Source organism: Dasypus novemcinctus, chromosome 12, assembly GCF_030445035.2.
Source record: "Dasypus novemcinctus isolate mDasNov1 chromosome 12, mDasNov1.1.hap2, whole genome shotgun sequence".
NCBI classification, from domain to species: domain Eukaryota; kingdom Metazoa; phylum Chordata; class Mammalia; order Cingulata; family Dasypodidae; genus Dasypus; species Dasypus novemcinctus.
In genome coordinates, this window is record NC_080684.1 from 9,624,503 (window position 1) to 9,640,930 (window position 16,428).

The following is a 16,428-nucleotide window of genomic DNA, read 5'->3' on the forward strand; positions in this document are numbered from 1 at the left end:
GCACTCGCAAATATTTTGGTTGCTGACCTACCTCTGCTGCACGAATATAGGAAACCTAAAAATCGGTATATTCGTGTAAAAAGCTATGTTAAATTTTTTTATATGCACTCATAAGTACATATAGGAAATGGGGCCTAAAGGGAGGTTTTGACTGATTTGTCTATGTAATTACCACAGTCTCTTCCAAATCAAGGGAATACCCATTTTGAAACTAATATTTACATATGCTCGTGCATAGAAAATGAGACAGAGACACTGTCTAGCCAAGAGTTTCCTCATTTGTGCAAAAAGTTACATGTTTCTCTTCTGGCTCCCCTGCCCTCTTTTTCATCAAAACGGAAGGCCGTGCGCTGAGCTGTGGGGACAGGACCCTCCCGCTGCCCTTGCCCTGTGCGTCATCCCGCACTCTGGTGTCTGCCTGGGTTCTCCAGGTGCAGCAAGCCACGTCCCTTCAAGCAGCCCTGTGGCTAATAGCCCTTAATTCAGGAACGAGAACAGCCGAGTTTTGAAAGCACTATCTGATTCCTCTCCTCTGATCTTTTCATTTCAGGGGGAGGCATCTTGGCTGAAACCCACGGCTCTGTTTCTTACCCTGATACCAACTAGTGTTCTGAGTACAATAGGGTCTACCAGCCAGCTGACTAAAGTGGCCCCTAGTTTGAAAACGAAACAATAAATTACATTTAAATTCTGGATTTTTGTGGCAGACTCATTCCATTCTGTGCATGGTTCTGAATGTAAAAGGCTTCCTGCAACATATGAACTGTCCCTCAAAATAAGGACTTATTGCCAGGACTGGAGACAGTAGTTCTCATCATTAGGATTTCACAGAGGAGAGGAATAAATAACAACAGTCAAGGTACTGGAGAGCAGACAGGACTCTAATGTTTCCTTGTGGCCCTCTAAAAATTAAAAAAATTTTTTATGAGGTAGATACTTCTAAAATACAATCATGGTCACTTCTGTGGATTTAATTACTATGCATGAATTTTAGCATATTTATTCCATTTAGCAGAAAAGCATTTTTCCTTTACTGAGGATTAAAATATAAATGATAATTAACAATAGTAATAGCATCAACAGTAATAAGTGCCAACATCAGGAACTTTCTATGTACCAAGCACTTAGTTAAGCCCTTTACATATATTGATTCATTTAATCCCTAGAACAACCCTCTGAGAAAAGTACTACTATCTGTATTTTACAGGGAAAGATATTGAAGGGCAATGCAAGCAATTTAGGTTACGTGCCTAAGATAACCAAGCCAGGAAATTGAGGAAGTGGGACTCGAACCCACGCGATGTGGCTCCTAAGTTGCGCTTTTGACCACTCTGCAGTTCTAGAGAGAGAGAGGCAGGTAGGATCACCGACAACAAAGCAGACCCAGAGGCATAAAGTCACCGCTAACTTATTAAGTTAATATTAAGTTCTTAAAACAATCAGTTAATGTTAAATGTAGAATCCGCCATGAAGTCTATTTTCTTACTCCGCCCATAAATGATCTTTAGCCTCAGTTGTTCCAATGCAAAGGTCGGGGGACAAGCCTGGCAAATCTGGAGAATTCCGTCCAGCGCCCACGCCCCAGCCAGGCACCACGGAAACAGAGCTGCCCGACACCAGCCGCAGCTATTGCTCCAAGACATTCTCACTATTGTGGATACATGTTGTGCCTGGGAAATACAGAGACCAAGGAGCAACATTAGACTAACATGAATGAGGAGTACTTAGGTGACTCTTAAGTGAACTTTAGAGGAAGAAAGAATGGGCTGGAGAACAGGAGAAAAGTGAAAATAATGTTTCAAATGTGGAGGAGATGAAAAGCTGTGTTAGAATCAAATGTACCTATAGGGGAGAGAAAGTGAAATATTAGGTTCATAATTAATAGACAAGTAGAGGCACTGCAGATACTCGACTGAGAGTTACTATGGAATGGACATAAGCCCTCAAAATTCAGAGAGTAAAATGTCAGCAAGTGGTTCTCTCTGCCTAGAGGAGCCACACCAAATCTCAGTGTGTTTTTCCATCCTTCTCTCCCACTTATCAGCAAGCTCTGTTCTTTTCCCCCATTTCCCAATAAATCCTTTTTACTGGCCTAACTAAAAAAGAAAAGAAAAGTCAGCAAGTTGTTATTTTAACACAGCATTTAATTGGGAATGGGGGAGGTGCAGTGGAATCTACCGCCGGCAATTTATCATTGTTTGAGAAAAAAGGCCTTCAGGTCAATATGTAAATAACTTTAGAGAAAAATATTTTTGAAAAACCACAACATATCCTTCCCGATTATTCATTACTCTTCATTTTGAAGTCATAGCGTTTCTTTTCAAATTTTGTGAATACTATTTTTGAATTGCAAAAAAAAAAAAAAGGAAATGCACACAAAGACTTGTAAATACCACATCTCCTATCTATCTATATATGTGAGAAACTAAAATGATGTTTTTATTTTAGAGCAAGAAGCACAGCTTGTGGTTGTGGACTATTTTTCCCCCCTCTAACTATGATCTGCTTTCTTTTCACTAAATATATATGATAACAGTTTAGGAGTAGGGATCATTATTGTGGTTCAAAGTTGAAATTCCTAGGCTTGTTTTCAGGTAATGCTACGTCTGTCCTCATGCACTGGCTACAACCCCAGAGATCCACATGAAGAAATCCTTAATAGTCTGCTTTTAGGCAGAACTCTGTAGTGAAGGCATTAAATTAATTGTTGACAAACTGATCCATGCAGCCGCATTTTTACATCTGTTTAACCTAAGAAGTGATTAATACCCATTTTAGACAGAACTATTTGACCTCTTTAGTTGACGTTTCCTTCCACATATTTGATTTATATTTTATAGACCAAGAATCCCATTGTCTCTATGCATTTGAGTAATCGATAAAATAATTTTAGAATATCCAAAGGAAAAAAACTGCATTAACTAAGAGCGAAATACATTTGAACATGAAAATGTAGTTTAAAATATAAACTTCAGCAAACCTTTAAAATTTAGAAAAAAAGAGATATTTCAAATGCCAATGGAACCTGTTCTCTATAATCAAAAGTATACCTAAGCCTGACTTCTTTCACTCAGCATTCTTTTAAAAACTCAGCTTTTCTCTATGCTAATTCTAAAAAAAAAAAAATGCAAGTGTACTTAGGAGATGCACCTTAAGATATTTCATTAGTGTTGTTGTTCCTTAAAACGGACAAATCTTACAAAAGGAACTGGAGTATTGACTCAGTATTGACTGGGGGTGTTTCTGATGAGCTTTTGCCTCTTTTGATTAGTTAAGCAATGAAAGATGTCCTGAGAGCGGTGTTTGGGCCACCGAGTCAGACCCACAAACAAACGCGACTTGCTGAAAAGCCATCGCCGCGCGCAGTGGCCTGGCAGGACTGCCCGGTGAGAGATAACAGTGCGGCCTCTAACTGGCTCGCAGCGAGCACGCAGGATGACCGATTTCAGTTGTGGTGTTGCCAGGCCTGCTTCCCCCAGCACTATTATCTCAGTGTGACACTTCCATTACTCTGAGCGGAGAAAGATGAACGTCACCTGTCAGGGACCGGTTAATTGTGTTGCTAGATGTATGTTGCCAGGGCACGGGTTGGACATTTATGAACATAACTGCTTCCTCTGATGTCCCCCATCCTTCAGGGATCGATATGGCTCTTACAGTAAGCGCGTAATTGAGTGAAGGCACTTACCACGGAGGGGCTGGAGATGAGCCCATTGTGCGAGCTTCATTGTCCATACATTCACCATAAATGAGCTGATATTTGCCATTTATTGTGTGCAGCATTGTGGAAATGGAAACTAATGGCGCCGCTTTCATTTGTTTTCTAGATAAATGGAGAAGACGTCCAAAATCGAGAAGAAGCGGTGGCATTGCTCTCTAGCGATGAGTGCAAGAGAATCCTGCTGCTTGTTGCAAGGCCAGAGATTCAGGTCAGAGCAAAGATGAAATTCTGGAGGCTGAACTTCATACTCATTATCAGCTATGCTGCATCAAATCAGTACCATGAATATTTATAGAAACAAAGTAGAAGTAAGACTGATCTTTCCTAACTTACACCAGCCTTACCAAAAATGTAATATGTTAAAGTCTCCCATATATTGCACCACAAAATGGCAGCTGAACATCTTGTTTTAAAAGAGCCATACAAAATTGAATCATCACTCTCTCCTTCCACTTGCAAGTTATTTAAATGAATTTGCAAGTGAAAAAATCCTTGCCTTAAATGACTTTTTATTTTGTGTGGATTCTCGCTTTAGGTTTCCATCTAAAAATACCTAATTGATCTATTAAAGTATCTTGCAAGAATCTCTAATGAGAGAAACATTAGCATATCTAGCTATCAACTTAAACCTTTTTAGCATAACTACCAAATAAAGTCTTACATAACATGGCATGGTTCCATTGTAGTAAGTGAATTTTTTCCAGGTTTAGTGTGACAAAACCATCTGTCTGGTCAAAACAAACTGATGGCTTCTAAAGGAATGTTTTTATATCTTTACAGAGGGAGATGTCATGAAAGTAAAGGAGAGGTAATGGTGGAAGAAAAGTACTCTTGGTACTTCCTTTTATATCCTTTTTATTTCCCACCACGACGCAGCAAGGACAGTACGTTGTCACCATTCTCTCCACCTGTCAGTAGCTTGAGTGAAGTTGGTTATGTGGCCATTCGTCTCTCAGGTTATTGATCTGATATTTTTCAGACTCAGTAACTGCATACTATCTATAAATTACATCGAGGAAGTATATTTCAGTGTCGGACTGATTCCTGGCTTGAATATAGTGGTTATAAAAGATCCCTGTTTCCGCATATATTTCCTTTATGTCCTTGACCATGCTAAATGGTTCCCATAAAGTCTGCCTTTGCCCCGGGACACAGGAAAGTTACACACCTGAGGTCTCAGGCATGGAAAAGGGATCCTACACAACTGCCTGGCCTGGGAGGCACTTTTTAAAGCACACATGAATGCTCATCCGTGGCCTGGAAACTTCTCAAACTAGTACTGATCCTGTTTTCCTGAACAAGAGCAGAATAAAGGGGGTAAATACATATTGGTGAAATTCATGGCCCATTGACGAGGACTCAAGAGGCAGCTCAGGAGTTATCTCTGCTGTAGGAAAAATATTTTAGTGACATAATGCGGTTTGCCTGCCCTTTCCATGTAACTGCTAGAGAAGCTCCTCAACTCTGAATTAAAGCAGTCCCTTGTACTGTGCCACATAATGGCTATAATGGACTGTGGAAAGAATAGAAATGGACATAAGACCAGCTCCTGTTAATCTTTGATGGAGTATTTATGTTTGGGAGAACCAGGAGTGTTTTGCATATCTGGCTACATTCCTGACCTTTTCCTCCAAACGAGTCGATGTTGGAATATCAGTTTTCAAACCAGACTTCCCTTCGGTAATTGATACAGGATGGTTGTCTGTCTGCATAGGATGCTGTCCTCTCTGTCAAAGTCAGGATCTGCATTAGCCTCCCGTTCCTGAAGCAGCCTCCATGCCATTGGAGGGAGGCAGATCAGCTTCAGAAAATCAGATTTCTGGGGAAAAAAAGGGGGGGGGGGGAATGCATTTTAACACCTTTAAAAGTGTAATTTAAAGTGGTAAGAAATGATAAAAACCTATCTTGACTTTATAGCACCCATATTTTTCATCAAATTCGCTATTTCTCGTTATTGCTTTTTGGCATATGTATTTTATTCAGTGACAATGTGGAAGCTTTCTGTGTTCTTTTTCTAGCTTCCCCCCCCCCCCCCAATGTTTCCAATACCCTCTTGACTCTTAGAAATGAGATACAGAGTTGCTGGGGGCAGCCCTGCTCATCTGTGCAAGAGTTTTAAATAACTCACTCCTCTCATTTCATTCCCTGTCAACTTCCTTTCATTTTCTGCCGATTTTTTTCCTCCGACCATTAAAGATATTGCTACTCTGTCCCTTGGGCCATTGGGGCCGGTAGGGCGAGCGTAAGAACTTGTAGTCACTGCCTTTGAGGCGGTGTAGGTTGTTGCTTTATCTGAAATGGCGCGTGTCGTCCATTTGGGTGAAGAAAGACTGGATGCTCCCTTTCCGGCAGCCCAGCTCGGAGGGGAGGTATGTCCATGCCTCAGCATGAGACTTAGTTTGCCTTGAAAGCACAGCTAGGGAGAGGGAGGAAATACAGTAGTGAAATGAAGGAAACAAGAAGAATCTCTCCTTACTCAGTGTACTCCAGCCTAGAGATAGTAACCCAAAGATCTATGGGGTTATTCATAAGAAAAAAGTTGTAGGGAATCATTAATTTCTACCTTTTATTCTTATGTTCCCCACACCTTCATTAAGACTTCAAAGGACTCTGTTTCCTATGTCACTGTATCACAGACACGAGGTGGTTTGTTTCGACTTAATTAAAGAAAAATTCCCTGGTTTGTTGATAAAATATAAACATTCCTGGCTTTAAGTGATTTGTTTTGGAGTTTGGCATTTGCAGCTTCATAAAACTTAAAAAGGGATTAAATAACTTGCAATGTGGACAATTATAAATTGGGCTGAATTTAAATTTTTAGTCAGCTTAATTATCATAGCTCATCTGCATATCAAAGTCAGTGGGGTAGAACCCTCTCAAGTTATTCAAGTCACATTAAGATAAATGAGGATGAATAATTGTGTCCATATTTTGGCTCTACTCAGTTTTGCGGTAATTTAAGTGCTAGATGGCCTTAAGTAAATACCAAGAAATCTGTGTGATTTGCCTTTACATTAATGAATATAATATGTATATGCTATTGCCTATTTGGTGCAGTTTAGTTGTCCTTCTTTCAGTCTTTTTGTTGTTGTGATTGTTTTACTTGTAAATAAAAGCTTATTTGGCCCAGTTGGTGGTGAAATCACCTCAAACTATACCCAATTTGCACTCACTAGAAAGCTTCTATTTTTTTTTTTCTTTTCTTTTTTTTTATTTTTAGGAGATACTAGAGATTGAGCCCAGGACCTTATACATAGGAGCAGGTGTTCAACCACTGAGTTACATCCACTCCCCCATGAGAATTGGGTTTTTTGTTTGTGTGTTTTTTAGGAGGTATGGGGACTCAAACCCAGGACCTTGTATATGGGAAGCAGGTGCTCAGCTACTTGAGCTACATCCGTTCCCCAAAGCTGCCATTTCTTTGTAGCATGAGTAAAGCATAGCTTTAACAATAATCCAGTTAATTGAATCAACTAACCACTTAATCACTAACCATAATTTAATCACTACATGTATGTACTCCAGTTCCAAAAATCCCCTTTGAGGCCAATTATCTGCATTGACTGTCAGCACCGATCATATTCTTGAGGTAACCACCAGTTTTCTATTTCACTTTGACTCAAGAAGCAAAGGATTGGCTCCGTTTAATTCGTCTAAGTCTCCTGCAGGATGACTTGCACTGCACACCTACGAAGAGGACCCTGCATACTCCTCACAGTTCTACCACCCTTCAATGCCCCATCTGCCTTAGCATTTTTCCTTAGCATGAGTCCCAAAAAATGAATCAAAATAGACGTGGTGTATCATGGCTGTTTTTCTAAAAGGATAGCTTAGTATTTTCTTTTTTCTTTTTTTTTTTTAAACAGATAAATGTTGTCTGTAAATTCTGTTGTGGCAAGCAGCCATCTCGTTCACTTAGGAGGCTTTGTCTAGAAATAAAAAATCAGGGTGAAGGGAGCAGCAGTGTGCTGGGGACACTTGATGTGCACTGACTATGGGAATTGTTGAGGCAAAAAAAAAGCCCAATTTGTTTCATAGCCTTATTAGTAACCATTGCAGTTCTTGTAACACGGGGACGGTTGGAGGTAATGAGCATGACAGCTGTGGATTATGCAGTATGCTTTTCATACATTTTGAAAGAAGGTAATGTTCTTTGCTTTGAGATCTCCACAGTTAGGAGAGAAAATCTGTAGCTCTGTTTCAGGAAAGGATAAAAGGCAGGAGGGTCCAATTTGTTGTTTGGTTTTTTTTTTTATCACCTTTTCTTCTTTCTGAGAGGGGAACTATAGTAGGCTGGTATTCTGAAGAGAATCATTATGATAAAAGGAACTGGTCAGGTATCACCGTTTAAGTTTACCCTATTTTAGCATGAGTTCTCACAACATAATATAATGTACTAATGTATTCTTTTGCAGCTGGATGAAGGCTGGCTGGAAGATGAAAGGAATGAATTTTTAGAGGAGTTAAACCTGGAGATGCTGGAAGAACAGCATAAAGAAGCAATGCAGCACATTGCCAATGAGGTGGAACAGGTAGAGCCAACAATTTGAACTACATCATTTGAAATGTTGCTATTTCTTTTTAAAGATATAACCGTAAATGGAGAAAAAAACAAAATCAAAGGGTTTGATCAAACATGTCTGTCATGATAATTTTTGAGAGTAAATGATCATCTTCAATGAAGTAGAGAAAGTACACTTTTTTCTATGACAAATACTTCCAGTTTAGGCGGTATTAGAGTCCATTGTCAAGAAAGTAGAGCAGCATTCAGATGTTGATCTAGGTACTGCTTTGACCTAAATGTGAAAATTTAATAGTGAAAATTATGGCATTCTCAAAAGGTAAACTGGAGACAAACTATATTGCATGTAGCTGCCAAAAACAAAAGTAAGACTTTACTTTAAAATATTTATGTATCTGTTTGAATATCTAGCTACTATGGGATAATGATGGCACAATGCAAGCCATCCAGCTTACTTATTTATATATTTAGCATCATGATTACGACCTGCCTATCCCTGAATAAGGATAGATCTACTTGAGATTATTAACATCATTTTGCTTTAAGGTCACATATTCATTCAGCAAATATTTTTTGAACTCCTAATATGATCCAAGCACCTTGTTTGATACTGAGCATACAAAGAAGAATGAGGCAAAGTTCCCGCCCTTAATTGATTCACAACTAATAAAAAAATCACAAAGTGGCTTGTGGCAAAGTGAGGTTTAGGATTCTTTTCAACTTGTTGTTTTCCTGCTGGAACAAAACAAGAACAATGTATTCTCAACCCTTTATGACTGGTAACAGTTTTATTCACACTTCTGTGTCAATTTACTGATGTATTTAATTAGCATCCTATTCTCAGCATTAATACTTAATATATCCTGAAAGACAACTTTTAAAAAATCTTGATAGTTATTTAGGAACATGAAACTAAAGATCATAGTATCACTTTACCAAGCTGAATATTAAAATGTGTTGATAGGCTAGCATCCCTTAACTAAGACATGTAATGTGTGTGCACATGTGTGTACACACACCCATTATATTAATCATTAGATTGCAAGCCACAGAAACCCCAATGACCACACAGCCAGATGTCCTATACTCATGTGTGGATCACAGATGCTTGCTGGCCACTTCACAACCAGAAAGTAGTTCATTCTCCAAAGTGATGCGAGAACCATGGCAATTGCTTTCAGTATAGGTAGGAGAGATTGGAATTTTAATGTCTGCCTCCAACTGGCCACAAATAAAGATATTTTTTGGTGGCAGCTGCTGGTTATAAGGAAGAAAGGTCTTGTTCCAAGCCTTTTCTTGCTCAGATGCAGAATGTGAACTAATTCAGAACTGACAGGAGGATGTTGGAATAAAGAAAGTAGGGAAGAAACCTGTCCAGGTGAAGTGATATGGTGTCACATGCTGCCTACTCATCTGACTTAAGACAAATGCTAGGTCTTTAGATGTCCCTGAGGTTAGATTTTCATTGTGTAGAAATTTTTCTTCAGCATGAGACTGAAAAATGATGAGAAGTATAGAAACCTTTAAAAGTCCTTTGCCCTTATAAACAATAATACTACATTAGAAATGTCTTGGTAGAAACACTGCCTGTCACTCTGATATTTCCATAGAGAAATGATAAATGATAGAGTAGCATTATATTAGAAACCAAGAATTCTAGGCTCGAGAATGGAAAACTTTTTATTTCCATATTGGTTCATAAATAGTGAAAAATGAAAGGGAAATTCAATAAAAATAAATAACCACACATCTATATGTAAAACTACTTTGTGGAAAGTTCCACGTTACAAACAATCCTGGGATCTATGGCCGCCATTGATACATTGCACAATACGTCCTAGGGCATGATTTGTCTTTATCATTTGCACTGAATGTACAATAAGGAAAAATACTAGCCTTCTTATAATTTTTCAGCTCACTACAGGGTATATGAAAATATAAGTATAAATAATACAATCTATAAATTCAAATATCCAATATCAGTGACATCCTTTGAGGGCCTTATGGCACAATGTGAAGATGTCACCACACTTTCCTCCTATTGTCAGCTTATAGTAAGGGACAGAAAGATACAGCGAGTTAAAATTACTTAATTATAATTTTTCATCAAGATTTAAAATCAAACTCAGGATGCTTTCAACAAATGAGGGAAAATATTTTAGGGAAAGATGGGGAGTCTTTGAACAATATGCTACAAGGTCATATTCCTTCCACTTTAGCTTATATTAGGTTTTCCTCTCTCATTGCTTATGTCTAAGAAAATAGCAATTATCCAAAGAGACCCTTTGAAACCCCATTTTAAAATACTTTTTTCCATCTATTCCTCCTTTCTTTAACACTCACAACCTAAATTATATATAATTATGCAATTAAACCTGCTATTTAAAAAATATGTACCTGTCTAATTGTGAGGAAACTTAGACATAAGACAAATACTATCTAGAAACTGCCATGTAGATGTTGAATATTAGAGGGGAAAGTAACTTTAACCTATCCACTAAGAAGGAGCTAACTATGCAACTCTTTAGGGTAGTGGCAGCAATTGCTCTACATGAAAACCACAGACTACCAGGGAGTGAATTTATATATATATGTAAATAGCATTATGGCCATTGCCCATTTCTGGCAATCAGTGGTCCTCAGATTTTCATTGACACTGTCATTTGTACACTCAGTATAATAAAACTCACCTTTGAAGGAAATTACTGGTTAAGGGTAGGAAAATCTTTTTATGTAATTCCAGTGAGTCCTAAGAAATCCACTGTTGTTGCTTTGGAGATGCACTGAAAATCAAAATCCATGTATCTGGGAATATGGCCCCCTGGACATGTAAGAAATCCTGGCACTGGTAGATGGAGCTGTATTTTTGGTCATCTGTTACTAAGAACCTGAATCCCCCCGGCATTAAGACTCCTTACCAAGAGATAGAAGGTTCTGGGCTCCAGGGCTAGCATAATATTGGTCTATTCCTGCATTTTTTGATGTTTGATTTACCATTGTTGGTGTATTGCTAGATCATTTAAAAAATGTGTTTTATTTCCATTTTCTTGAGGAAAGTTCAGGAAAAAAAGTAAAGTAATGATGGCTTCTGAGCTCTAGACCTCCAGATGGCTGATGACCATTTAGACATTCTGTCTTACTCATACTTTTGTGTATTACCACCTTTAAAGTTCATAGAGTCACCTTATGTTTACACCTTCACCCCAGAGTTGCCCAAGTAAAGAAACCCTTAAAACAAGGATGACTTATTGAAACGTGTCCTGTTTCATGTCTCTCCGAGTGAGTATTGTAGACATAGTCAAACAGCTTTTGTTTTCTTTAATTGTATAAAAATCTACCATGAGCAAATCACCTTTATGTCAAAAATTGTTATGGAAACTAAAATTAGAGCAGTTTTCTGGGAACTACACTTTTGGCAAGAAACATTGTTTTTCAGCAAGTTTTTCAAGAATTAGTGTTTTTCAGAAGAATTAATCTTCTTTGTTCTCCTAACTTTATTTTCCTAGCCAAAAAAGCAAGAAGAAGAAGAAGGCACCACAGACACAGCTACATCCTCATCCAACAACCACGAGAAGGACAGTGGCGTGGGGCGCACAGATGAAAGCCTGCGAAATGATGAGAGCTCAGAGCAGGAGAATGCAGCCGAGGACCCCAATGGCCCTTCTTTGAAGAGCAAAAGAGAACTGGGGCAGAGTCAAGACACCCTAGGAAGTGTTGAACTTCAATGCAATGAGAGCTTCGTGTCTGGTGAATACATTGACTCAGATTGCATTGGAAACCAAGACGAGTGTGAAAGATTTCGCCAGCTGTTGGAGCTCAAATGTAAGATTCGAAACCATGGAGAGTATGACCTGTATTACTCAAGCAGCACAATTGCATGCAATCAAGGGGAGCAAGAGGGAGTGGAGCATGAGCTACAGTTGCTTAATGAAGAGCTAAGAAACATTGAACTCGAGTGCCAGAACATCATGCAGGCTCACAGGCTTCAGAAAGTGACAGACCAATATGGCGACATCTGGGCCCTGCACGATGGAGGATTCCGAAATTATCACACCAGCATAGATATGCAAAGGGGGAAACTAGATGACATCATGGAACACCCAGAGAAGTCCGACAAAGACAGTTCTAGTGCTTACAACACAGCCGAAAGCTGCAGAAGTACTCCACTGACTGTGGACCGTTCTCCTGACAGTACCCTTCCAAGAATGATCAACCTCACCAATAAGAAAAACCTGAAAAGCTCAGTGGCAACCGATCAGTCCTCTTCTGGACAGAGCAGTAAAGAGTCAACCTCCACCAAAGCCAAAACCGCTGACCAGGGTTGTATCATTGAAGGCAAAGAGAAAATTTTGGAAAGCAACAAGCCTCCCGAACAAGAGAAGATGGTCAGCGAGCACATTCCTTACCTCTCTCCTTATCACAGCTCCTCATACAGGTATGCAAACATCCCGGCACACGCCCAGCATTATCAGAGCTACATGCAGTTAATTCAGCAGAAATCTGCGGTCGAGTATGCTCAGAGCCAGCTCAGTCTGGTGAGCATGTGCAAGGAGTCTCCCAAGTGCTCAGAGCCCAAGATGGAATGGAAGGTGAAAATCAGAAGCGACGGGACACGGTACATCACCAAGAGACCGGTGCGAGACCGACTTCTGAAGGAACGTGCCTTAAAGATCAAGGAGGAGCGGAGTGGCATGACGACAGACGATGACACCATGAGTGAGCTGAAAATGGGGCGCTACTGGAGCAAAGAGGAGAGAAAGCAGCACCTGGTCCGCGCCAAGGAGCAGCGCCGGCGCCGAGAGGTCATGATGCGGAGCCGGCTGGAGTGTCTCAAGGAGAATCCTCAGAGCGGCAGTGAGGGCAAGAAGGAGATCAGCATCCTTGAACTGAGCCACAAAAAGATGATGAAAAAAAGAAACAAGAAAATTTTGGACAACTGGATGACAATCCAAGAACTGATGACCCACGGGGCCAAGTCCCCTGATGGAGCACGAGTCCACAATGCCTTTTTGTCGGTCACCACTGTGTGACTGTACGCACGCAACTGATTTTAAGAAGGTGCTACCAGTTTCGGTAGAGTATGATTGCCTCGTTCAATGTGGCATTTTTATATATATTTTGTGACTCTTTATAGTTTAAATTTTTTGTAAGCAAAAATATCCGGTAATTTTTCATTGGTTTTTTCTTATACTGCTACCTTCGTTTTGGCTGAGGTCTTTCTTTATCTTGTGATATATTCATATTACTCATTTATATAGATATAAAAGGGGAAAAGAAATAAAACCACAAAAAAGCAAAAACCTTGAAGAGAAGTACTGGAAAGCCAATTAATTTCCTATTTTAATGTATCTATTGTAAGTTAAGATCTGGATTTATTGCTCTAGTTTACTTATTTTCTACCTTCATAACAACTCAATGCCAAAACATTTCTATGCTTGCTTCTTGACATAAAACATATAAAATCAACGTGTTAATAAATCACATGCCACATCTTGTCTTACACATAGAAACCATTTCCTTTTGACATCCCATTGTACATTTAGCACATAAATGGCCATTGTCTTTGTCTCAGTAAAGTATAGGTAGACAATCTTCCTGTGATATGTAGTGACATTGAACATGTAGCTAAATAATTGTGGTAACTGTGATGACAAAAGAGGAATAAATTATTGATTATCCTTAAGAAAATTTATCAAGGGGTGTTTTATTTTCGTTGTCCACTGTGGTTAACAGATGTAAAATAGTTATATACGTATGATATTTAGAAGACTCCTAATTGTGGATTATAAAATGTGCACCTTTTCTGTCACTTTCATTTCTATAAACTTGCCCTGAAATACTCCTTAAAGATCACTGTGTCACATGTTCCTACCAAGATTAAATTAGATAATAGATGCAGAGCATCTCACAGAGTGCTATGGCCCATAAATCTGAATTAATAATTCAATAATCATTAGTTCACGATCCCCTTGCCTGCCACCCCTGTTAGGGAAAGTCAAGAAAAATCTTGGGAAGGTCATAAAGAGAGAAGGTGAATGAGGGGTGTGAGATCTGAAGATGGTTTAAATGGCACCAAAATGACACTAATGACGTTTATTTAGTTGACCCATTGGGAATAAATGTGGGGGCAACCACCTGTGCAATTATTATCGGCATACTCAGCAACAGCTACCAAGGCTTTTTATGTCAGTTTATTAAAAGGAAACATTGTTTGATTATTTAAATCTAGTTTTGCATCATATAAACAATCACCTTTATCATGTGCCAATCATAATGCCCTACAAAGTGAAAGCATTCCATTTTTTTAGACCAGATCAACCATGTATATGCACAAGTGGGTTTGACCAAATTTTCATTCAACCTAATCGATCATTGTAACATATGGGAGACACAACGTGTGACTCTTTCTGAAGCTACTTTCCTGTTTAAAAGCCTACGGTGATTCCTTAATAGCTCCTGAACCAGAATGACACTATTCAAGGCCCTCAGTGGACTTGCCGGTCTTGTCCATTGCATTTCTTTCGATCTTCTCCAAGGTAGGCCTGGCTAATTAAAAGCCTGCTCATTTACACTAAATGATCTTATTGCTACTCCTCTGGGGTTTCTGTGCCAAATCCTACCCCAGCCTTAGAGTGTAACCACATACACATTTCCGCTTTGGAACCTGTTTTGATGACACCTGGATCTTCCCCTTCTTTGGAATCTCTCAGTGCTTGGGCATACATTCTGATGCTAAATAACTGCCGTACCATTTTATCTTGGAAATTGTATTATTTGATCATTCAATAACGTATGTGGAACGTAGTATCTCCCTGCATAGATTTTAAGTTCATGGAGAAAGGCAGTTGTGTCTTCCTGTGTCTTTTTAAGTCTCTGGTACATGCCATGTGAATAATAATGAATGCTAGTTGTGTTAAATTAATTTTATTCATTTATCTCTCTTCTCCACATATAGCTCTTTTGTTTATATTTTCCTTATTTCCCACTCTTCCAAGTTATCTTTTGAAGGGCTATGATGTAAATGGAAAGAAACTAATCATATTTACATTTAAGGAAAAACTGGACTCAAAAATGTTAAGATGATAGAAATAGCAAACAACTGAAAAAGTCATCACTTCTCATTTGAGCCTTAGTTCATCCATTGAGTAGTACTATTCTGAGTTTACCTTGATCTAATGCTTTCAAATAAAGAGACCTGTCTATCTTAAGAACTTGGTCCTTTCCTAATCTAATGTCTGTGGTATTGTTTGTCATCTTGACACAACTAGGTTTAAATTGTCATTGAATTTGAATTGCTTCTATAGATAAACATCATTTGGAATCGGCCTATAGATTTTCCAGAAGAAACATGTACACATCACAGAACTCCTGTGTTTCCAGAGTTACCAGTTTATCTTTATTTTCATTTAAGGCCAAGTGTGCTTGCCAATTAAAAAAAAAAAAATGCTGTTGGTGATTTTCATGTCTGTGTTTATACATTTTAAAAGTTGAAAATGTCTTTAAAAGAAAAGTGAAATTCTGAAATGTGTGATGCTTTATCTTTCTACATAACATATCTTTGTGCTAAACCTGTTTTTTTAGTAAATGAATAATAAATCTGTTGCTCAGCAAAGAAAAAAGTGGGATATTTCATTTCAGTACAGAAGAAAAATGTGACTGTAAAGAGGAGGAATATTTTGCTTGGACTTACCTTGAAATTCCATATTTATTACTGCTTTTCATATTCAAGATGTGAGAGAAATTGGTGTAGGATCCGTGTGGGAATGACTCACTGGGAGAGGGGAACATTTTACCATGTGCTATGAAGAAGGCAGGTGTCGCCCTCTTATTTTGTGCAGACTGTGCCTTTCTAGACACTTATTGTGGGCTGAGGAGGAGTCCTCCCCCTCAGCCTTTGAGAACTACATACTATCTCTCCCTGTCCTGTGGTGCGTCTAAATCTCCCACCAAAACTTATTTTTTTTCTGTGTAATGTGCTTCTGCCCTCTTCTCCTTCTTGGCTTTTTTGATGATACCACTGTTGACATAGTCTCTCATGCTCACCACCCCAGTCTTTTCTGCACTTCCCTTATATGTAGTCAGCCCAAGGTCAGTTCATTTTTCTTCAAAATGTGTCTCCAACATTCTTAAATCTCTCTAGCCTAGACTCTCACTTACTTCAATGGGTCCATCGCTGTGCCTTGTT

The 16,428-nt window shown here is 38.9% G+C and overlaps 1 protein-coding gene across 4 annotated transcripts in view; it reads left to right on the forward strand.

The window, feature by feature from the left end:
* PDZRN4 (PDZ domain containing ring finger 4) overlaps nt 1–15,862 on the forward strand; it is a 398,006-nt gene extending 382,144 nt beyond the window's left edge. For all 4 annotated transcript variants that reach the window (XM_058307818.2, XM_058307816.1, XM_058307817.1 and 1 more), the window contains 3 exons: nt 3,828–3,929; nt 8,137–8,253; nt 11,750–15,862. In XM_058307818.2, coding sequence (XP_058163801.1) covers nt 3,828–3,929; nt 8,137–8,253; nt 11,750–13,273 — 1,743 coding nt within the window. In that variant the 3' untranslated portion in view covers nt 13,274–15,862. The remainder of the gene's footprint in view (nt 1–3,827; nt 3,930–8,136; nt 8,254–11,749) is intronic.
* Nucleotides 15,863–16,428: the final 566 nt, after the last annotated feature.